This window comes from Thamnophis sirtalis, unplaced genomic scaffold (assembly GCF_051295495.1).
Source record: "Thamnophis sirtalis isolate CommonGarterSnake01/CBP01778 unplaced genomic scaffold, rThaSir2_p1.2 scaffold_1, whole genome shotgun sequence".
Lineage (NCBI taxonomy): Eukaryota > Metazoa > Chordata > Lepidosauria > Squamata > Natricidae > Thamnophis > Thamnophis sirtalis.
The window spans coordinates 80,043,635-80,068,744 of record NW_028261381.1 but is presented as its reverse complement, the minus strand read 5'-3'; the positions used below and the strand labels follow the sequence as shown (position 1 = coordinate 80,068,744).

The window sequence follows — 25,110 nt, the reverse complement described above, 5'->3', positions numbered from 1 at the left end:
TTTTTTCTGGGGCTTATTCTGCTCTCCCTTTGAACAACTGGATGAAGCACTGGAAGATAGTGTATAGCAGTGAAGAAAGCAACAGGGAATGGACAACTCGCTGTGGATGATTCACCATGGACAATTCGGTGTTGGACAACTGACAATGGACAACTCACCGTGGACAACTTGCGGTAGCCAACTTGCTGTGGGACAACTCGCCAAGGCCAACTTACAACAGGAGTTACAGTAACATCAAAGAAATGATGGAATAAAATCATTAAAGAAAGGATGTGAAAGCAGGGACAAAATGAAAGGTAAATGACAAAGTTAAAACATTTTTTACATTTTAAATACTTGATGAATTGTCCTGCAGCAAGCTGTCCATGGTAAGTTGGCTGCAGCAAGTTGTCTGGTGGTGAGTTGACCCATTCGGAGATGGGAAGCGCCTTTTAGACTGACTCAAAGCACAAAACAAATGAGAGGTCCTAGCTGTGTTGATGAAGCTAATCTGATCAGCTAATTGATCAAAATATTGTGATCATAGACACTTGCAGGCTATTTTCTCAACAGAGTTATCTTCAAATACTCCCAGTGAAGGAAGATGAAGCCACCAATGGATTGCTATTGTGGGAGGGGGAAAAATCAATTCATTGGGATTTTGTTAAGCACAAATTTGGTGACTTAGGGCCAATCACTCTCTCTCAGCCCTAGGAAAGAAACAATGGCATACCACTTCCAGAGATGAATGAAAAACAATGCTTCTATTGAATCCAGTTACTGTACTTAACTAAGAGAAGGTTATTTTTTTAAATTTCTCTTCTAACTGTACAAACATTTCTCAAGCAGAAATCTCTTTAGTTGATGAGTTCCCGTTTGAAGGCTAGACATACTGTCTGCAAATAGGACCGGGATGGGGCTTCCAGAGAAGGCAAAATTATGCTAATTAGTGTGGGGACCCCAAGCGCCCAGTCTGGCGGTTGCTGCTGCCGTCACCTTCACCTTCAAGCGGAGAAGAGAAGTCCTGGAAGAAGGTAAAGCGAGGCAGGCAGCGGGCCCGCCCCTCGCCTTCCCCCGCCCAACAGCCGGACGCGCTCCCGAGCGCGGAGACCTTCTCTAGCCGTGGGAAAGGGGACCAAGCGCGCTCCACCTCCTCCTCCTCCCAAGCTCCAGCAGCCTTTTCTGAAACTTCCCGCCGCGACACCCAGATGGAGCCGCGCTCCGGGCGTCTCAGGGCGCTTCTTCGCGCGTTGCTTCTTCACGGTGAGTTGCAGAAATCGTGGGCTTTCGGGCAGGCGTGATTTCTGCCACGAGCGATTTGGGGCGTGGGGTGATGAGCTAGAAGGGCCGATTTCCTGGGTAGCAGGAATCCCTGATCCCTGGGAAAGCACCATCCACTTGGTTCACATCGATTTTTCTTTTGCAGGATTGATCTGGCGGAGCGTGGAAGCGCAACTGTCCAGGCGTGAAGTTTCTGGGCTCTCAAGGTAAGAAATGGGGGTGTGGGTTTCTCAGCCGCTACTGTACTCTTTTTCGCATCTGGTGGGCCATTCGCCGAAATTCTCCCGCGGCCTCTGGACCAGAAGACATCCTTCTTTGCTACCTTTAAGAGTTGCATTGCAAGAGGGCAATTCCGTGGACGGAATAGTCTCTGGCATCCTTGCAGTTCTTGTGATGAGTAAAGTGATACCCGATAAGATTCTCCTTGACCTTTGAATGCTCAGGGCAGGCCTGGTCCATCATGTATGCACTGTGGTTCTGATTTGGAAAATTTATCAAGTCTTGTCCCAACTCTATTAAGACTTTCTACAGGTGTTAGACTATGACTCTAATAATTTTCTGCCTATACTAGGAATTATGAAAGTTGAGGTCCCAAACATCCTGAGAATACCAGTCACGGAACATCATTTTGTGTTGTGCTGAAATTTTCAGAGATGTATTTAAGATAAAAGAGGGGCAACAGTCAAAATCTATACAAAGGAAGCTATGGACCCACTTCAGAAAATCCATAAAACATTTTCTCCAAGCTTTGAAGTCCAAGGGTGAATATGATTCAATACAGACCACAGTACACTTTTTCCTGCAATGTTTGGGGGAAAGATCCCATTGAATTCTTCATGTCTAAGCAATGAAGTAGCCTAGTTACTACATTTACATAAATAGGAACTTAAAATTGCATAAACTAGTCACAGATTGAATGTTTCTAAAGAAAGGTGTTCTGATCTATAAAATAAAAAATAGTCTTAAGAGTCACAGGTTTTAGATATACGATAATCATTGGCTTATAATATATTATAAGAATGTGTTTGTGTGTATGTATGTGTATGTGCGTATGTGCATGTGTGTGTGTGTATGTGTCTATATCTCTCTCTCTCTCTATCTCTATCTCTATCTCTATCTCTATCTCTATCTCTATCTCTATCTATCTATCTATCTATCTATCTATCTATCTATCTATCTATCATCTATCTATCTATATTTTGCAGGCTAAGAAAGGGAATTTAAAATAACTATTTCATAATATTTTAGCATCTTGTAGATTTTCATAGATGAGCCATTGAGCTGCACTAAATATTGAAAAATATGGAATGCTTTTAAGAATATATGAAAATGTAGGAAAATTATTATATATATAGTTAAATAAAAGCATTTTAATGCAGGAGTAATTTGGGTAGAAGGATTTCTTTTTTTTCCAAGAAATGATTTGGTAGTTGGAATACGGAATACTCAAACTGCCAGAAAAGTTTTCACAAAGGTATAAACACAGCATTTCTACCAATAAAATTTAAAATGTTTTAAAATATTCAGCATCAACTTCAGAAGAGAAGGATACTCTTACTTCCTTTAAAAGTAAGTTACAGTTCCTTAGGTATTATAAAGAAAAAACGGAATTACTAAAAAGACACTAAAACAAGCAAAGGAATTTGTTATTGCTGACTGACTCAAACCTCTCAAAGGTAGGGCTTTATTTTCTGCAGCATCAAGAATTAAGGGACACCCCTTAAATTCCATTTTTTTTGTCTAGTGATTCAGTCAGGAGGCCTCAAATTGAGTGGAGGTGCAGCTTTCCTAAGTTCTGCATGAGTAAGAAAGGTGCAGATTACCTCTGCACAACAAATCCAGCCTTGTTCTTTTCTTCCTTAGGAATGACAGCAGCACGGTTCCTCAGAAACGAGATCCTAGTGTCCTCAGCGATCAGGTAAGGCACCAACTCTGCAGCTGTTTTTAGAATTTTGAAAGTTGGTGTGATAGAATGAACAATTCCCAGACTAGTTTATCCTGTATGTAACTTTACGATCCAATGATTATTTTCCTTCAGTCAGGAGTTTTTGAACTCCTGATCTGAATATGTTTACTATTTGCATTTTTGGCAGGATTAAGGAAAACAAACTTGAGTTATAGATAGCTTTGCAATTCAAAAAGGGTTTACTTTCATAAATAAATATATCTGCTAGGAAAGCCTAGATCTCTGTTCTTTTATTGGAGTGGTATGGCCGGATCATTTATGCACTCAGCATTAAGCAAAATGCTTCCTCTTTGTATGGAATAAATGTATTAAAATATATGAATATGTCATACAACTGATTTAACAGATTCATTTTAGGAGCAATTATTATCACATATATTTAATAATACATCATACTTAAAATGTATTTTTCTTAAAAATTCTAGCTGTTCTGAAATTAATAAAAAATGAAAAGGATAAGTAGGTTTCAATTTTTGGTTTATTTTATACATTTACAATTATAACCATGAATTAGATTCTATAAACTTCATTTTATAAGATTTATAACAAAATGCATATTGTGAATGACACGATAATCATTTTTTTCAGTCATATTCCCAATAATTCAAAGCATATGGCCTTAGGTGTTTTTCTTGCTTCACCAGACTTTGATTATTAAATTTTAAAATGTAATAAAATATATCAGTTTTATTATAAGCAAGCAAACACGAATAAGAAAATAACCATCAGGATGAGTTATTGTAAATGATTCAGTTTTATAGTTTAATGGTTTGTCTAAAAATAATCACTGAAATATATTTCCTGTTTTTAATTGAGAAAAGTCTTGTTTAGCATTTAGGTCTTGTTCAGAAGTTTAGGGGTGGTATTTGACAGCAGACAATATGTATCTTGCTTTCTTTCCATTAATTCCCAGTTAGTGAACCCTTATAAAATCAAATTCCTAATAGTTTGGCTACATTTAACAAAAACACATTTATTATTGAATGTACAGTATTTCTACATTTCTTCCCTTGCTATTGAATTTTGCAGCTTTTACAATAAGAATAAAAACAATTAAAATATATTGCTTTAACTTATTGTACTTCTCCAGAACCTGTAAACTAATAAGTTTAAATATATTCATTGAAAGTGAGAAGAAAACAAGTAAAAAAAATAAAACTAAACTATTCATCCATAACATTTGAACAAAAATGCAGTCTATTCAGCTTTTTATTTTGTACAGCCTATTTAACTCCTCTAAATTCAGATTCTGTCTTTTCTTTCTCTCCAATTTTTGTTACTGAAAAATTCAGTAGACAGAAAACATATTATACAAAATACACACAGGAAATTAAATCAACTGGCAGTAAACCTGTGTTTTTTTAAAAAAAAGAGTCCAAGAACTGGAAGTAGCTTCTTTTGTTGCCTTATCTTAATTAAGTCACTCAGAATACATGTAAAATGTCTACAAACATTAATAGTAATGAATAATCCTTTCAATATTTCAGAAAGGTAGAAAATCTAAGACAAATATGCAACCAATAATGGCTGAATTGACTATAGGGTTAGAGTCAGTAATTCAATATCACAACCTTCCCACTCCATTATTCCCAGTTTTTTTCATGATGCTCATTGGTACTGTTTTGTAGAACATCACAAATAAAACAATACAAGAATGCTCATACATAGCTTGCTCAGTGAGAATCTTGCAGGGACATATATTCATAGACTTCTTTTAGGAGAACATTTCCTGACTGGATCAGTGGACATCCTTCACAATTAAGATGAATCACATTAGGGAAGTTTCCAAAGGACACTGCAGAAATTATAGTGAATGTAACACATTCATGTTTGAGTTACGGCACTGCACCTCCATTTGTATACCTGGCTAAAATTAGTCATGGCAAGCCCAGGTAAAAGACACTTCCTTGGATTCAGATTGATATTAGAGCAATTCTTCACTCATCCTGAGTAAGTCAGAAGAGTGTTACAAACATAATGGTTCTAAAATGGGCATATCCATCCTTTTTGTCCATTCTTTCTTTGGCAGAGATGATGACTGACCCACTTTCTCCTGTGTTAACAGACCAGATCTGTTAGGGAGCATCTCAGCAGCTTCATCATTTCATATCTTTGTACTGATGTCAACCCTCACAGGAAAACCGGATAGGAAACAGGACTAGATACAGTAAATTAATTCTACTTTATCGTTAGGCTACAGTAACATCATCTTGCAAGTCTGAAAGTACAGACTTCCTGCTGCCACTTTTAACTACTTGATCCATATTAAGGCAGATCCCTTCAAAACATCTTTCTCTGACCCTTAAGCAGTGGTGAAATTCAAATTTTTTTACTACCAGTTCTGTGGGTGTGGCTTGGTGGGCGTGGCTTGGTAGACATGACAGGGGAAGGATACTGCAAAATCTCCATTCCCACCCCACTCTGGGATCAGCTAGAGGTGGTATTTGCTAGTTCTCCCAACTACTACAAATTTCCGCAACCAGAACCTGTCAGAATCTGCTGAATTTCACCTCTGCCTTAAGTCACTGGGGATTGACTTCTCTTGCCTTATTGTCTATGAAGCAGCTTCTCTTTCCCTCATTCCCCAAAGCCATCCACATATTCCATTTCAGTTGGTCTTTTCGTGATTCTTTTACTCTCATTGCATTAAGTATAGTTTACATGCTGGTAGCAGCATCCATTCCATGTGGGTAAGGACCAGGGGTGGGTTTCTCGCCCCGTTCCAACTGATTCGGTTGGAACGGGGCCGGCGGCGTCCTTGTGCACGCGCGCGGCGCACGCATACATACTAGCATCTGTGCGATGCTCCAGCTGCTCCTGGAGGATCGCGCAGGCGCTGTATGCGTCCTGCGCATGTGTGGAAGTGCAAAACTCATCAAAACTGGGTAAGGAGCACGGGCGGGCGTGTGGGCCAGTCGCCGTTCCCGGAAGTTACTTACTTCCGGGTTCGCCGACCAACCGGTTCGCAGGGACCGCCGCGAACCAGTTGAAACCCACCCCTGGTAAGAACCTGCATTCTCACAGCCAGTTTCTTCTGGACCTGAGCCTGAGAATAGTCCCTCTTTCTTCTACAAGCTTCATGTGAGATTATGGAGTGGGACAATGTTGCAGCAGAGATTGATAACCAGAAGTTGAATTCTGTCCACTTTCAATCTCTCTAGGAAAAAAAAAATCATGAGATTGTCCATAGCTGCGGACAGCTGCTCCTCAGGAATCAAGATTTACGCAGTCAACTCATGGCTGAAAGTACCATCAAGCTCTATATCGACATAAAGCAGAGGCTTATTTCTTAATAACTTTTGGAACTTCACTTTAATTACTTTTTTATCTATTATGAATTTTCATATTGGCCAGTTTTGTAACATTCACTGTGTGAACTTCTTTCTATCATTGGAGAAAGAAGTTTTTAAGTACAAGATTAGAGACTTTAAAAATAAAATGGGATTGGAATAAAGAGCAGCAGGGTGCTTAGAGTTTTTATTTCAGAAAGCATGGATTAAGAATCTAGAGGAATTTAAAATAATTTTTAAAATTAATTATAAGAAATCTTTCTATGTGAAAATATTGTTTGGGGAAAAACATGATAAGATGATATTCCCATGTATGGGCAGTAGAGGGAACCAGAAAGATCTAAATATTAATTAATTAAAGGAGAAGAAAACTTAAATTTGACTTCTGAATATAAAATGAAGCAAAATTAACTGGATGAATTCAAGGATATTTGGAAGTACTGGATTAAGAAGTTAATTTTAAGATTGTCTGCTATTGCTAATATACAAATAACAAACCAGTAGAGTGATTTGGATAATTTTCTGACTTTGGATTTATAAAAAAGGCTTGTTAAAGTGTGAAGGATTTTTGGGAAGAGGCAAAGAGAAAATGCAAATAAATATCACTTTAAAGAAATTAAAGATAAAGAATGCTAAAATCCAAGGGAAGGAATATAAAGTTGTTTGTTTGATCAAGGATAAAATACATGCAGCATGATGCTGTTTCTCATAACCCTTAATGGAGTTTCCTAATCAGGACCAAAGATTTGGAAAAAATATATTTTTGTTGTATTTTTAGAGAAAATTATAACTGTTGAAGTAAAGGGAAGGAATATAAAGTTGGTTTATTTGGTTGTTAAAATATATATATATATTTTCTGATAACTTCATAAACATTTGCTGAACAGGACAGAATGACAAGGCTTTAAAAAGTTGTTTATAGATAAGATATGAAAGGAAAGGAAGAGATGTTTTCTTTGTATTCTTAGATAAGGTGATAAATAAGAAATTATTTGTGTTTGAGGGAAGTACAAAGCTTTTCAAGAGGGAAATCATCAGACCAGAACTTCAGTTGCTAACCACTGTGACCAATAAGTGGGTTGTGCCCAATTTGATGAATATTTTTGTCACAATTATTAAACAAATCATCACGGTTCTTAAGTGAATCACAGAGTCATTAAGCAAATCCAGTTTTCCCCAATGGCTTTGCATGTTGGAAAGGTCTAAATGGCAATTAGTGACCCCAGAATACTGCCACCATCATAAATGCATTCTGGTTTCCAAGTATCTGGATTTTGATCACATGAACGCAGGGATACTACAACAGTTATAAGTGCAAGTACCAGTCATCAGTCACTTTTTTCAGTACTTCTCTAACTGTGAATGGTCATTAAAAATAGTTATAAGTAGAGGAATATTTGTATTAGTCTTTTATCTTTATAACTGCAAATTTTAATAAAATAATGATATATATATAAATGAAAGTACCATACTTCCTTCAGAGTAAGGCCAAGTTAGACTAGGGCTGTGATGGCAAACCTATGGCACGCATGCCACAGGTGACACGCAGAGCCCTCTCTGCAGGCATGCAAACTGTCTCCCCAGCTAATGCCACCATGCATGAACGCATGCCTCCCGCCAACTTGCTGGTTTTCAGGTCTCTGCCGCACATGCGTAGGGGGCACATGTGGGAGATGCACATACATGTGTGGGGGATGGGACACACATGTGGGGGTTGCACATGAATGCACAGGGCAGGATGACATGGGCGGCACGCGTACAAGTGCAGAGGTTGGGATGCATGCAGGGGGTTGCGCACACAGGACCGGGGGGAGTGCGAGGGTGGGGTGTGCATACATGGGGGCAGGGCACATGCGGGGGGGGGTCATGCACTCATTGCATTTTGGGCACATGCGTGCACTGTAGCACACGGTGTAGTGTTTTCGGTACTTGACAATGAAAAATTTAGCCATCACTGGACTAGGGGATGCAAGAAGGATTCCTATTACTAAAAAAAATAAACCTACAAAACCCCCAATTTTTGATTTTTTTAAAAAAAATTGAAATTAAGTGAGTGGTATCAAACAGATTCTAATGCAGAAGGGGACAAGCGTGAAGAAATAACTACAGTGACATAGATGTCACCATGATTGTGCAACTATAGTAAATATGTTCTGTAAAGGTTCAATAAAGCTTATTTTTGAGGACTTAAGCTTCTGCTTTTTACTGTACTGCAATATTTTAATTTGCAACAAAATAATATTGTATCACAGCTTTCTTTAATCACTGGTACATTTTTCTAATCCATTTACACATATGAATAATGGACAATTATATATTATTTCAAATTAATATATATTTTTATTGCAGGTAACTGGACTTCCATCTTATAGTTCTTCCTCTACCACAGTATCTTTATACAGGGAAAGAAGATTCCGTAACATATTCTGTGATTCATCAAGTAAGCTCCTCAAACTATTTGTAAATTTTTAAAATCACTATGATGAATCTTATTGCAGTAAATTAAATCTAATTTCCTCACCAAAAATTATTTGAATATTTTTCAAAGTTGAACTTGAAAGGTACGACATTCAGCAGCAAAAGGGCTGATGGGCCTATGCCATCCTTGTAGGATAACACAAATTTTGAAGCCTTATTAACCAATAAGTAGGCTGGGAGGCTTCCTGATTTAATTTGAAATGTTGATTATTAGCTACATAATAAAACATTTCATCAATTTGTATGTCGATGATCTCTTGAGGTTCTCCAGCTCTTTCTGACATTTATAGAATAAATGTCATTTTTTTCATTGGTGGCCCCAAGATTATGTGGGCATTTGTGGATGGTCTGTTGAGGGTTCCCGACATTCCCTGAGGTTAATGAAGAATATACCAAGTGACAGACTTTTTCAGTGGTGGCTCCCAACTTATGATTCAGAATTATAAATGCCCTGTAGAAGCAAGTTAAATTGATACTACTTCAGCAAGATTTTGTTCTGGCAATTGTCTTAGATACTCAGTTTATTATTTTGACTGTATTTAGATATTTAAAAATATTGTTCATTGTCCTGATTATGGGATTTGAGGAGGTTTATACATATTGTTTAAAAAGGATATATATAAGAATTGCAGACCTCCAAATGATTATTGTAATATCTCCAAATGATTATTGTGATTAAGTAGAGTACAGTGCCAGTTTACTTATAATTAAGGGGGAAAATATCCTGGATTCAAAATAGAATATTCCATAAAGTTATTTAATTGGCCATATAGTGTTTCATTTCCAAAGATGAAATAAATAATGATGTATTTTAATTTATGTATTAGTCTTTGACCATGAGGATATAGTACTTTTTTTTTGCAAATGCTGTTCGTTTCTTTACAAAAATGGAAGTTCTCAGCTTGCAAGGAATAATACCCTGCATTCTGATTCCTTTCATATTTCTTAGTTAAAAGAATTCTCCCCTTCAAATTTGAGAAGTGCGGGATCTTGGCAAGCACTAAGAATGTATATAAATGGCTTGTATGAAGCTAAGTAAAGCTACCTCAAATAGGAAAAAGGGTGAAAAAAGAGCTGTTTTATTTCCTGAAGAAGCCTATCCATTTTTATTTTGTTCAGAATTACAAAAAGCTATGTTGTATGATGTTATGCCCACAATAGCAGAACAGGAAATTTTGCTCCTGTTGCTTTATAAAAAATAATAATTGTATACCAGAGGCAAGGGGAAAGGAAGGATTTTTTCTTATAAAAGCTCAAAGATGAAAAAGGAAAAGAAAAGAAGTGGGGTGAGAGGTATATAAATACCTTCAAGGTAATGGAATGCATGGATAACCTTGAGGAAATGGAAGAAGAGATGCTGCCTAGGAAACCGTCAGACAAAAGAGGCAGGAGCCTGCAATTGTTTAATAATCAAAGAAAGAAACTTAGGAAGGACCTAATGGGTCTAGCAGTTAAAAGTGGTGGGTGGGAACTTCGTACTTTCAGATTTGAAGGATTCTGTTAATGTAGCCTTACAGCGAAATAGACTTAGTTCATCTAGTCATGTTTCCAGTCTTTACCTTGAATGACTGAACTTCAGTCTAGCTGGACACTTGTTTGTTTGTTTGTTTGTAGTTTATTTATAGGCCGCCCTTTTCCCTGAGGGGACTCAGGGCGGCTTACAATCAAAAAAGGAAGGGGAGTGTAGGACAATACAAGAAAAGAAATGTGCACAAAGTAAATTAAACAATAAAACTCAACATTCACTCAGCATTCGGGAGGGGCAAAATAAGATTATCCCCAGGCCTGACGGGTTAGCCAGTTCTTGAGGGCTGTACGGAAGGCCTGGACGGTGGTGAGGGTACGAATCTCCACGGGGAGATTGTTCCATAGTGTCGGAGCCGCAACAGAGAAGGCTCTCCTTCTAGTTGTAGGAATTACACTTCTAGCTGGAGGAATTATTTAATCAAGAATACTATTTCTATTAAAATTCTGCAGAACTGACATCATAAATTAGGCTCCGGTAGAAAAAAGTGTTGAGTCAAAACAGGAAATGAAAACATTAATAAAACATTACAAGAAAAAAAAACTGTATGGAAAATAGCCTGTAATTGGCTAATGAACTGCTGTCCTCAAAGTATAGTACATGACTTTGACAATAGATGAATATTATTTTTATTTGGTTATGGAATTTAGCAGGTGTTTAATTAATGGGAGCTGACTGCTCCCAAGAACACAGAATAGGAATCTTAGTTTTATTAAGTTTAACTCGATCACATCAAATGTTCAAAGAACTGTGTCTCATCTAAATCAACAGTAGGTCAACAAATGGAGGTCACTTGAAAGAATTCTGGGGATACCTTCAATGTAATTTGATCCAAGATAGTTTCTACTTTGATGGACTATTACTGCAATGTCTATTATCCAAAGTACACTGATTTACAGTCATTAAGTCTTCTTAATGTCTGTGGAGATTCTCAATCATCCAGGTCATGGCTGTCCCAAAGGTGCTTTCCCAAGAAGCAACTGGACTTCCTGGTTTTATTTTGAAGACGTTTCGCTTCTCATCCAAGAAGCTTCTTCAGTTCTTGGATGAGAAGTGAAACATCTTCAAAGAAAAAATAGGAAATCAAGTTGCCTCTTGAAAAAAACACCTTTGGGACAAGCCCTCTTAATGTATATTCAGAAATAATTGTCATATAGAATAAAATATCATAAAGTATAACTATTAGCTGAGAAGATTTCTAACATTAGTTGAAAAGGTATGGTACATTCTAATGATCATTTTTCATGTAACTACCCAGTTAGAATGTATGTAACTTGTAACAAAATTATTCCATGTTGTTGTTATTATTTTTAACTTAAATAGATTTAGGTTTATTTGCGTGCTTCAATGGAGGTGAATGTGTACATTGGAAAATGTGCAACTGTAGTCGATATAACGCAACTGGATCAAGATGTCAGATAGGTAAGGAGACAATATCATTTTATATTACCTGTTTTACCTAGAATGGTCTAAGTTGCAGAAATATCCTTTAACATGATTGACAGACTTATTCTCAGAATCAACACACTTCCCCCAAAGGCACAAATCTGTAGTTTGTAGCTTTCAGGTCATATTCTGAAGAAGAAATAGAATCTCAACAACCATAAGTACTATATATCGCAACGCATATTGTGAAAATAAATATTTCCCCACTTCTAGCTATATGTTTACTGTATAGTCATCACTTTCTTGGATCCAATTTAAGCAAAGAGTAGTATTGCTTCTGAATGATTCTTTCCCTCTTCTTTTGCTATAGTACATAACATGGGAACAGAACGAGACAACATTTGTCGAACATGGGGACAATATCATTATGAAACCTTTGATGGACTTTACTATTTTTTCTCTGGGAAATCAACATATGTTCTTGTCAGGCAGAATGAATTAGATGAACAGAGTTTTTCCATACAAGTAAGTAAAAATAAGAATGAAGGAAGGAGTATTGTGTAGTAAAGTTGTTTTCCTCGACTCTGGGCTTTATGAATTAACTAGTTAATCTAGTAGTTGGTTACTTGCATAATATGACACTTCTAACACCATCTGTTTTAGAGAATGTCAGAAAGAATAGGGGTGTATGATGGATGCTTCTGGTTTTTTTTTTCTATTGCTGCTTGATTGAGATTTCATGAACCAATATGTAATGCTTTTCTGGCAGGAAGATGAAAAAAGTTGATACCTATTGCTCTTATAACTCCATCATGATTTGTGGTCATGAAAATCTTTCTAAATTTGGCAGAGATTTAGGAGCAGGTTCAATTGGAGATTAATTAAACATGTTTCATGCAAATGTTGAAGGCTGCAGAGATCCCAGCTTAATAGAGTTCCAAAAAATGTGGATCTTGATTGAACCTAAATGTTCCAAGCTTCACTTATATGTACTGTTTTGTATTTGGGGGAATAGAGTTATTACCAAATGTGGTATCAAGCTAACAATCAATTCTGCAATTATTAAGATACAGACATTGAGCTAATGTTTATAATTTCAATGTTATTTAGGACCCTGTGTCTGAACTTGTATGCAAATTGTAATCTAATTTTTCTTAATATTATTTTCCCACTTGTTTTTTACAGATCCATAATGATCCAGAATGCAGTTCTTTTCCATATTCCTGTAAACGATCTGTTAGTTTATATTTTTCTGGAGAAGAAGAAATCAGATTAAGTAATGAGGTTACTTACAAAGGCATTGGGTAAGTTGTACCCGTATGTTCTCATGTTCCTTGGTATTTTTACCTACACTATTATTTCAACATTGCAGATTTAAGTATTCTCTGCAGTTTCTAAATATAGACCAGTTTCATTCCTGTGGACAATATATAGTGAATACTTTCTAATTCATTCTGGAATTGAGATCAGTATCTATTTTTTTAAAGTAAAAAACTTCCTATAACCTTCTGCTGACTATTAATGTTTCTGGAATCACAGGGATACTTTCGCCAGATCTGTTAAAAACACATAGCTGACTAACATAAGAAGCAGGGTTTCAGAAAGGCCAATGGGGGATAAAAACAATCTAGAAAAATGTAAACTTACATTTCCAAACAGAATGTAGCAATTGCAGTGCAATCTCTTTGAAATATTTTCATTCCATGGGTCCCAGGCATATCTCTGGGCCATCCTGCCCTTTCTCACACCAACTGAACTCCTCTGCTTGCTTTCCACACCTTTTCACAAGAAATATAGCAGAGGTGGGTGCTATCAGCCAAACTGATAGCACTGGTAACAACCAGAAGTGTTGCACACACAAACTCAAGCACGAGCAAACCGGTAGTAAACCGGTTAGGAACCCACCACTGAAATATAGCTATTCAAAACCAGGGAGTTAAGATTGTTCTCCAAACCATGTTAAGAATATTGTTACTAACCCAAAGTAAGATCTGTGTAGTTGAAGGCAGTGATTTTGTTTGATTTTCATTGGCAGTTATAAAAGTACAAAGCTGAAAATGGAAATTACTTTAGTAACATTTGAAAATAAAAGTATGTTGTTTTCTTTATGGTGATGTTTGTTTTGTTTCCTAGAATACAATTACCGTATACCATAGGAAAATTGCATATCCAAAAAGTAGCTGGATATGTCATTGTTAGACATCAGTATGCATTCTCTTTAGCTTGGGATGGAGTATCTGCTGTTTATATTAAGATGGCTCCAGATTATTTGGGTAAAACTCATGGACTGTGTGGTAATAACAATGCCATTCTACAGGATGAACTTTCCACAAGTTACGGTGAGTATTTACTTGAATTCTAATGTTTGCTCTGGTATATATTTATGCTATGTGTATAAATATGTCCAAGCAAATGAAATATAAATAAAATGCAGATTAGAATTAATAAGTGGCTTAAGGAAATCCAAACATTTAAGGATAATTTTACTTTGGGCAGCTCAGTATGAGATATTCTAATATGAAACTGAACATAGAAAAAAAAAGATATATCTATAACCATGATGGCGAACCTATGGCACACATGCCGGAAATGGCACACAGAGCTATTTCTACAGGCATGCCACCCAACACCCATTGCTCTTCTGGGTTCCGGAGTACACATGCATGCCAGACAGCTGGTCCCCACACGGGTAGGAGCACGTGCGTGTTGGGAAGCTGAGCTTCTGGTTTCTGGCACATGCATATGCACGGGCCAGCTGGTCTTCACATGTGCGCCAAAAACCAGAAGGCCAGGTGACCAATGTGCATGTGCACATCGGAAACAAGAAGCTCAGCTTCATGGAGTGCGCATGAGTGCCAGGGAGCTGCTATTCTGGTTTTTGCCGCTCCCTGGCGTGCGCACGCTCCGATTTCAGCACTCAGTGCCGAAAAGATTTGCCAACACTATTAAGATTGTTCTAGTTTTATATGCATGGAATATTTAAGACACAGGAACATTAGAACTAAACTATTTTTTAATGTAGTTTAGGAGTTAAGTAAAGGCAGTATTGTAATAGCAAGATAATTTTTGAACTTAATAGCCTGATCTCCTATTTTGGGTCATAAATACAGATTTCATTATATGGAAGTAGGGCTCTTGTAATCAGTCAAATAAGAGAGAAAAATCATGAAACCTTCTATTATACTCAAAACAATTTTCTTCCAAAGAATATGCAGAAAACTTATTGTGCTCCCATTCTCTACAGTCTGAACACGCAGATTGCTTATGTTATGGGATCATAATTAGTACTGTGTGTCCTACATTATGCATTTTCTATGTGTTTGTGTGTCTATGCTTTGTTGATTAGAGACTCATCCCATGATTGTTAGATCCCACACAGTACTGCAGAAAATTTCTAGAGTGGACTAATGCAAAAAGAAATTTCAAAATTCATACAAAAACATCAGTGAAGATTTCCAGTTTATGTTATAGAATTATTCTATCAATAGCAGTGAAAGCATTTGAACTGGCTTCACTATACCTGATTAGTATATGTACAATGACTCCATTAGAAAGCAGGGTGTTAATGGATGAAGATTAACTCCGTTTCAGAACTAATTAGAACTAATTTAACATTACTTGAGCAGTTAAATGGAAATTGTGAAAGAAAACAATGATGCTAAAGCAAACTTGCGACTTTTATGCAATGCATTTGTGTATTTCTGCCCCTAGGAAAAAATACAGAAGACATTGAAGAATTTGTGGAAAGCTGGAGAGAAAATCCTCCTCAGGAGAACATCCGTTCCTGGGGCACATCATTTAGCTATGAACCACCCTGTTTGACTCGAACTGATGCATTTTTGCAGGTAGGTATTCAACACACCACTCAAACTAAGATTTAGTTCTAAATGTGAAACTTTTGGGTGTATTCAGTCATATTCACTGCTCTTTTATTATATAAGTGTGCCATATTGACATGTATGTATGTATGTATGTATGTATGTATGTATGTATGTATGTATGTATAAATGTATGTATGTATGTATCTTTGTATTCATAGTTGACGTAGTGTTGAGAAACCCTGTGGTCTAGAAGACTTTATAAATGCTGAAAGTGTCATAGGAGCAATCAGTGAAGTATGGTGAAGTGATTATTGGATTGTGACAAAGAAGACCCAGGTTTTAGACAATGTTCAGTAGATTGATGGCATTGGGGTGGGATTGAAATTTTTTAGCAACCGGTTCTCTGCCCAGTTGCTGGGTGATGTGGCCATGGGGGTGTTGCCGAGTTGGCTTCCTGCACCATGGTGGGGGGGAGTTTTCACCCTCCCCAGGCTCCGGAGGTTTTCCTCGAGCTTCTAGGAAGGTGAAAACGGCCTCCCTGGGCTTTGAAGGGTCTCTGGAGGCCGGAAATAGGCCTGTTTCCAGACTTCCAGTACTTCTGGGAGGCCCATTTTCATCCTGCCAGAGCCTCCGTGAAGACCCTGCCACTTTTGCACTGGCATCCAAAATGGGCCGCATGGAGACTCCTGGGAGGGGCGGAGTATGGTAAGCGGAATCAGCCAGTCCCTTCAATTACCAGTTCAACAAACCTGATTAAATTTAACATCCGGTTTGCCTGAACCAGTCTGAACTGGCTGAATCCCACCCCTGGATGGCATGATGGAAAAAATGTCTACTAGTTTTGGCATGCAGTGCCCTTGGTGCTGTCTTGAGGGGAGGAGTTGAAACAGTTTATGTCCAGGATGTGATGGATCTACAGATATTTTCTCAGCCCCCTTTCTGGCTCAAGCAATATAGAAGGCAGGCTATTGCAATTATTCATTCTGTGGTCTTAACTGTCCTTTGGAATCAGTACCTATCCTGTTTGGTTGCTGTACAAACCAGAACATTACAGAAGAACATATGACAGACTCAGTAATTCCTCCTTAAAACTGCAGCTCCCGTGGAAGTCTGAACTTCCTGAATTGCTTTTCTGTTTTTTTTTATTTTGGTACGGTTTAAAACAACATTTCTCATCTTTTTCTCTCTCTCTTTTCAGAGGACTTACACATTATGCAGTGTATTGCTCTGGTTCCCCTTTAAAGAATGTCATGAATTTGTGAGCCCATTCCCTTTCATGGCCAGTTGCACAAATGATTTATGCATGTAAGTATCCATTTTTTGAAGTCCAGAGTTAGGAGTGAGTAGCTAAGATCCCAAAAAGCTCATGAATGTACATGGGTCTAATTATTATATTATTATCTCCAGTTCTTATACTATTCATATTTCACACATCATCATGATCTCTAGAAGCAAGTTCTCAACGTGTTCAAGATGACATAGTATGTATATATAGCAGGATTCATTTTGGCCAAGTATTTAATTCCCACCTGGTTCTTTTTCAATTGTTGTAGAGTGGTATTCATTTGTTCATTCTCATATAATTGAGTGAAAATGGAACAAATTGATACGATTTATTTATTTTGAATTCTTGTTATCTGATTGCATTCTGATTTAATATTAAATCATGGTTTAGTTCTATAATAATGAGCTCTAAGAGCTCTGTCTCTAAGTTTTACTTCAGACCAGATCTGAAATTCCTTTTTCAAGTTACCTGCTGTTTAGTGTGCCATTTTGAACTGTGAATTTAGATTAATCTATTTTAATTTTATTTGTTTAAAGCCAATGAGGGGGGGCTGTGGCTCAGCAGTTAAAGATGTTGAGCTTGTCAGCTTGGGTTCGAGATGCGAGCACCTTGTGATGGGGTGAGCTCCTGTTACTTGCTTTAGCTCCTGCCAACCTAGCAGTTCAAAAGCATGTAAATACAAGTAGATAAATAGGTACCACTTTGGTGGGAAGATAACAGTGTTCCATGAACCTTGGTGTTTAGTCATGCTGGCCACATGACCACAGGATAACGCTGGCTCCTTTGGCTAAGAAACGGAGATGAGCACTGTCCTAAAGTTGGACACGACTGGATAGGGGAAACCTTTACTTTTACTTTTAAAGCCACTTTATCTAAATTTAGGTGTTGTGAATTATTCTGAATATCTTTCCCAAAACACTACAACACTGCTTTTATAATATATTGTTTTCATTTTGTGCAATGCTCAAAATAATAATAAAAGAATGCATACTATTATCAATAGTATCTCTGGATTGTTAATAAATTATTAATATTACCATACTGCTCTTGTATGAAAATAGAGATAGTGATGTTATGTTAATTTTAATGATTTTAAGGTCAGGCATTGATAATACCACTTGGTGTCGTGCATTAACCGAATACGCAAGGACTTGTGCTCAAGCAGGAAAACCACTCCATGAATGGCGGGCTCATTTTGAGCAATGTGGTAGGCATTGAAGGTTTTCAGAATATTTCAAAGTCTCTGTAGTTTCCTATGTTTTTCTCCCCCCCCCCCCCAGCAATTTGTTTTCATATTCTTAATCAGTTCAGCTTTCACTAAGTTTATAATATTTAAATCCTGACTTTTAAATTGCTAAATTTACTAACAGAGAATGGTAATGATTACATAAGTTAGCAACATACAAAACCAGTGAGAACCACATTTCTGCATGTATTATTATCACAGAGAAATAAATAAAATTTGTATACCAGATCAGAAACTTTATACAATATTTCATAATAAATATCAAGTTAGGAATAAGAACATTTAACATTGATCCTGTCTGATAATAGCAATAGCACTTAGACTTATATACTGCTTTACAGTACTTTACAACCCTCTCTAAGCAGTTTAAAGAGTCAGCATATTGCTTCTCCCCCCCCCCCAACAATCTGGGTCCTCATTTTACTGACCTTGGAAAAGATAAAAGATTCTTGAGCCACTCAGAATTGAATGATTTTCATTCCCCCAAAAAGTAGGAAATCAAGGTTCTGCTGAAGTGTGTATATCATATATATCTTTTCTATTCCTTCCCATCATATCAGCTGCCCAGAAGCAGTGCACAAGGCCATCTGGGGAAGTGAGCTTCTTGTGAGCTTCCATTCAGCAATCCTTCTTTTTGTACATCCAGACTTTAAGATTACAAATAATTTAAACTATGGGATTATAGGAGCCACATAGAAGGAAGATACAACTACTGTGTGCTGTGCATCAAAATGAGGGCAGTGAGGCAAGAAAAGTCTTAGGGACTTATTTTTGCACAACTCTGTAGTATCTTGCAGACATTGTTTCAAATGTTAAGCAAATGATTTTATATTTGGTTCAGCTGTAGTTTTGGAAAGCATTTTAGATATGAAATAAAATCTTCATCTATGATTGGAGGGATGGAAAAGGAAAATAACATCATTTTAAAAACCAAAAAAGCATTCAATATTTTTTTAAAAAGAGACTTTAAAGCTCTAATGGATTTATAGAGGCATAAACCCTTGAACAGAACTCTTTTTTAAATGAAACTGAAACAATTGCATAAATCAGGTAACATCTCCCATGTCTTCTATTTTTGCAGTTGTTAAATGCGAGGAGCATCTTGTCTACAATGAATGCATTGACTGTTGCCCATTTTCCTGTCGCCAAAAAACTCACTGTGTTGACAGTGAACTTCCCTGTGTTGATGGATGCTATTGCCCAGATGGTAATATGGCTATTTCGTGGGTGGCATTCTTGCAAATCTACAGCAGAATGGCTAAATAGCTATATTTTGAGAACTCGCCACCCAAGTTAATGTTGTTAGTGAAATTGTAAATTGTTATAGGGATAGATGAAATCAACCTAAGGGAATTCTAGGAATAATCTAATGCCTCGTGTGTTTCAAATTGCATTTTTCTCTCTGAGTCTGAATATTGTTAGAGTCTTATTTGTTTGTAACATATTTTTATGCTTGTACTTTATGATAGGAATAAGTAGCAACTTGCAGCATAAAACATTTCAGGTTTGAATAGTTTTCTGAAAATTCCTCTTCTAAATGTGAATCAGGTTGTTTTAATCATTTTATATGATCTGAAGAGAAACCAGAGTATAATAATTTTCGAAGTGCTTCAGACTTAAAACCAAGTTTTACTTAAAAAAATGACTTTTCAAATCTCAAAACTTCCTCATCAAGCAAAACAGTTTTGCAGCCTGAAAATCTTTTTTTTTTTTTGCATTTGAAACAGGACATTTTACACTTAAATGAGGGCTTTCAAATTTGAAATTGTTCATATTTAAAACATTTTGCAGAAATAATAATATTATCTAAATAATAATATTGTGCATCATGAAGGGATTTTTTAAAAATACTATACAGTCAAAAATATGTTGTTGCCACCCACATGACTTGATAATTTTCTGCCTACTATTGAATATACATTCTAGGCCTTATTTATGAAGACAGATTATGTGTGAGGCCAATTGACTGCCCTTGTGATTACCATGGAACTATCCACAGAACTGGTGCAGTTGTTCAAGAGGAATGCAATAACTGGTAAATAATTTCCTGAAAGTTTTATCCATGTTTTACTACATTCATACAAAAAAATATATTACTATTAGACAAATAGTTGTTAAAGTCATATGGTTTGTAAATTACATTTCCAAGGTAAGGGAGTGTCCTCCCATAAACATTTAGCAGAATTCCAGAGCATTGGACATTATATCTTATCCTGACTCTCAAAAAATTATTCTCTTTGGGAAAAGCTTGAAAGTAACATTTATAACATGTTATATAACAAAGAAAGGGTGACTCAGTGGCTAAGACACTGAGCTTGTCAATCAGAAAGTCGACAGTTCAGCAGGTCAAATCCCGAATGCTGCGTAATGGAGTGATCTCCCGTTACTTGTCCCAGCTTCTGCCAACCTAGCAGTTCGAAAGCATGTAAAAATGCAACTAGAAAAATAGGGACCACCTTTGGTGGAAAGGTAACCATGTTCCTTGCACCTTCGGCATTTAGTTATGCTGGCCCCATGACCACAGAGACGTCTTCAGACAGCGCTGGCTCTTTGGCTTTGAAAGGGAACAACTAGCACATATATGTGAGGGGAAACTTTACCTTTACCTTACCTTGTATAACAAAACCAGGGATGCTTTTCACTATAGCACCTTAGGGTAACTTTCCTGTATTGTGCTTCCATTTCCTCAATTGGGTCCCTACAAAAAAAAAAAAAAAAGTACCATATTTTTCGGAGTATAAGACGCAACTTTTTCCTTCAAAAAAGGGTGAAAGTCTGGGTGCATCTTATACACTGAATATAGCATTTTTGGCCTCCTGAAACCCTGCCTCCTTTGCAAAAATGGCCATGCATAGCCTTTAGGAGGCTTCCAAGTGCTCCTGGGGGCTGGGGAGGGAAAAAAATGAGCAAACAATGGGCCGTTTTGCTCACTTTTGCTCCCTAGCCCTGAAGAGCATTTTGGAAGCCTCCTAAAGGTTATGCGTGCCCTTTATTTTTTTTGACAAAAATGGGCCTGTATTTGTGAAAAAATGGGCCATTTTTGGGAAGTCTGCAGAGTACAAAACCTTTTTTTTAAATTTGCCTCTTCAAAATCTTAGTGCGTCTTATACTCTGAAAAATACAGTATTTTAAGAAGTCAAAATGGAATGCCTCCACTTTTGGAATGATAGCACTTGGAGTCCTCTGTATAGCAACATATGAAGTTCACTAAGTGGTACATTCTCCTTTCAAGACAGTTTTTGAATTTGATAGAAGTCAAGATCCTTAGTAGGTTTATACAGATACATACTAAGAATGTATCTTAAAGCATAGGGTCATTTGGATATTTTCTTTCATCCAAGAGAAAGTTGTTGAATTTATTATTATGAACAGAAGAGAAGCAGCCACATCTCTGAGTATAGGAAAAAAAATGCAAGAGTGCTTCATAACCAGGAACAAGATTGGTAATCCCACCAATTGTCTCAGCTAAAAATTGGGTAATTCTGTGGGTTTGCTTTTTAATTTTTAATAATATACACTACACAAAATTACCAGTACAAAGCAACATACAAAGCAAGTTTTTACAGACTGTAAGATCTGCTGTGGAAATGTTCAAGATTGCTTGGCAAATTATGTTATAAATAATTGTGTTCTATATGGATGAATTTAAAATTGTATTTTTCTTATATCTATATATTTATCTAAATATCATGATTTGTTATTTATATTGTTATTGAGTTTGATGCCTAGATTGCACACTTGAAGAGTAGTCTTTGAAAGAAACTTTATTTCTCATTTTTTTTTAAAAAAATAACATCTCTATGATGTAATATGCTTTATTTTGAACACTTTGTGACAAAAGAATTTCATTCTTGTTCTTGTCCCAAGCATGTGTGACTTCCTCCTTTAATAGGATTGCAAACAAGGAATACATAGATACCACAATATATTTGGTGGATATGAAAAGATCTATTTATTTCCATTAGTATTTCCCTAGTGTAAATTGTTTTCTGAGATTTAGAGCATAAACTCTACCAGAAATCCTGGTTCAGCTTTGGTTTCTGACTTTTTATGGCTCACTTCAGTATATAGTTCTGTATATGAGGATTTCAGTATATAGTTTAGTGTTATACATTGGCTACTTTCTCAAGTCTCAAATCTTTTTTTCTTTCAGTACATGTTCTGGAGGAAAATGGATTTGCACTAATCTTACCTGTCCAGGTACATCAGTTTTTTGATCATTCATATAAACCTTTCTAGCTTGGAATATTAGTGGTAACATTTTTGCAGATTTTCTCAGCTGTCACCCTATTATTGTAAATTAGTATTTGTTTCTGACTGCCTGTTTTTTATAAGCTGTAGCTATCTACTTATGAACATCATGCCTAAGTCTGCAGTTTAGCTCCACTCAATTTCCATTCATTTCATATACCATGTACCATTCATTTCATTGCTCATTAAGAATATGCAGAGCCCAATGATATATAAATATCCATGATCAGATCTTCCAAATTAAAAACAAACCAACCAATTCTTTTTAAACCTATTCAACCTTTTCTTTGTGCATTATTTCTTAATGCTTCATTTTCCAAATATAGATCATATTCTGTCCCTTCAACTTCTATGAGCTTTCACTTGGTGCCATAATTGTGCTGTGGATTTTAAAAAATCCCTTCAATTCTGGAAAACTGGCAAGGAATGGGCTTAGATCATTCCCCTAAAAGAAGATCCAACCACTCTATTAAAAATCTAGACATAGATATCTTTCACACAGACTAAATAGTGAACTGTGAATGTCTCCCACACAGATATTCAGCATAAAAATAACATGTATTCATGTATGTATTCTTTCATTAGATCATCTGAGATTGTTTGGACAAGCCCCTGCAGTTTTCTTGAGAAGGTTTTTCAAAGATGGTTTGCCATTGCCTCCTTCCTAGGGCTGAGAGAGAGTGACCGGCCTAAAGCCACCAAGCTGCATTTGTGCCTAAGGGAGAATTAGAACTCATAGCCTCCTTCTCATTTCTAGCCTCATGCGTTCATCTCTACATCAAACTGGTTCCTTAAGATTTATTTTATTCATTTAATAAATAGGGATAGACAAATTCTTTTTTACATGTTTGTTTCTTGGGCCAGGTGAGGGAGGATGAGATCTCCTCAAATGTGTGCTGAAACAGGTTCTTAAAGGAAACAATCATTTTTAAAAAGATGAAAGGACTGTAGCATAAGCAAGACTGTTTATTTATCTTTGCAATCCTTGTATGGTTGTCTTGATATCATTCAGCATTTAATATCAAATACAACATCACAAAACATTCTTGTAGCATATTGGGGGAAAAAAATCCTTTTTTTATTCTTTGTTGCCAGCTCAGTGCTCAGTTTCAGGAGATATTCACTTCATGACATTTGATGGGCGCAAGTTTACTTTTCAAGCACCCTGCCAGTATATCTTGGCAAAAAGTCGTGTCTCTGACAAATTTGCTGTGACTCTACAAAATGCTCCTTGTGGACAGGTGAGCTGATAAAAGCAAGCATGCTGATAGCTTAAAAATTAAGTCACCTTTCTGAGAAATACATATCCTGCTGTTTTCTGATTGAACACTGATCTTTGAATTCCATTCTAAAGGCATGACGTGCCATATGGATTTAATGCAGAGCAAATTAAAGAAAGAAGTGGTGGATTTTTATGACTTCGATTCACCTTCTATAGCAATAGCAATAGCAGTTAGACATATACCGCTTCATAAGGCTTTCAGCCCTCTCTAAGCGGTTTCATGGACTGGGGGTTGGGGTTTAAAGTATAGCCCTGAAAAATTCCTTATTGTCAGTCGAACTAGAAAATTTGCACTGCGTTTATTGTTACAGAGCCAGCAGCACAATGTTGTGGTAGAGTCCTATTTCTCCTTCCCACTTTAAACCTTTGAAATGTAAAGCCTGTTCCTCAAAACAAAACAGTGGAATTATCTTCACTTCAAAAAATGTAACAAAATGCAGCTTTCTTCTTGTTAGGTTTCAATAGTATTGGTTTTCATTTAGCTTCTCTTATTTACCTGAGGTGGATGGTTTAATCATATTGTGCTGCTCCTTTATGTTCATCTGATTTCTTAGTTTCCACTTTTTATTGAACAGTTTAAAATTGTTTCATAGTCTGTCATGTGATTTCCAGATAAAACTATTTGGGTCTACAGTGGTTTCCTTTCATCATTTGACTGTGTATTTCAGATTGAGGATATGTAATAAAGCAGACTATCTTCCAGTGAAGCATGTCAATCATCACTTTCTAACTAGTTGACCAAAAAGATATAAAAATGGAATGATAAGATCTGAAGGTAGTAATTACCTGAGGTAGCTTAAATTATTCTTGGAAAAAGGAGTTTTTACAATAGCAACTCAACATGCTGAATTGTGAAAGCTAAAACGAGCTGTAATTTCAAATATTTGGCTTCAAGTTATTTACGAAAAATGATACCTTAAAAAAACTTATTAACAGCATAATTTCAACTAGAGATTGCTGTTTGAAAAAGAGGACTCAAAATGATTCCAATCCTTTCATAGAGTTTTGGGGCTAAAATGTTTTTTTGAAATTAAATTAGTTTGTAAAAGTACATTGCCAGGAAATCTAAAAAGCAAGTTTGGATGTATGAATTTCATAACTTTTCTAAACCTGAGGGGAAAAAAGGAAGTGCAGCATTTTGTGTTTTGTTGGTTAACATGGCTAGAATTATTTTATGGTTAAGGTATTTGCATCTAGAAAGTACTTCATAGTTCTCAGTAATGCTACAGTATGTCCATATTACATTCATGGCTTGTTTTGATCTCAAACATTACTTTGATATGATGGCAACCTTTATAACTAAGTATAACACTGATATCA

The 25,110-nt window shown here is 36.5% G+C and overlaps 1 protein-coding gene across 1 annotated transcript in view; it reads left to right on the top strand.

Moving 5' to 3' along the window:
- Positions 1-289: 289 nt before the first annotated feature.
- Positions 290-25,110, top strand: part of OTOG (otogelin) — a 109,363-nt gene continuing 84,542 nt past the window's right edge. The window contains exons 1-15 of the mRNA XM_087704143.1: positions 290-296; positions 1,406-1,466; positions 3,124-3,178; positions 8,866-8,956; positions 11,843-11,941; positions 12,276-12,430; positions 13,091-13,209; positions 14,039-14,244; positions 15,617-15,750; positions 16,925-17,031; positions 18,109-18,218; positions 19,339-19,464; positions 20,184-20,292; positions 22,411-22,457; positions 23,604-23,749. Of these exons, the coding sequence (XP_087560269.1) occupies positions 290-296; positions 1,406-1,466; positions 3,124-3,178; positions 8,866-8,956; positions 11,843-11,941; positions 12,276-12,430; positions 13,091-13,209; positions 14,039-14,244; positions 15,617-15,750; positions 16,925-17,031; positions 18,109-18,218; positions 19,339-19,464; positions 20,184-20,292; positions 22,411-22,457; positions 23,604-23,749 (1,572 nt within the window). The remainder of the gene's footprint in view (positions 297-1,405; positions 1,467-3,123; positions 3,179-8,865; positions 8,957-11,842; positions 11,942-12,275; positions 12,431-13,090; positions 13,210-14,038; positions 14,245-15,616; positions 15,751-16,924; positions 17,032-18,108; positions 18,219-19,338; positions 19,465-20,183; positions 20,293-22,410; positions 22,458-23,603; positions 23,750-25,110) is intronic.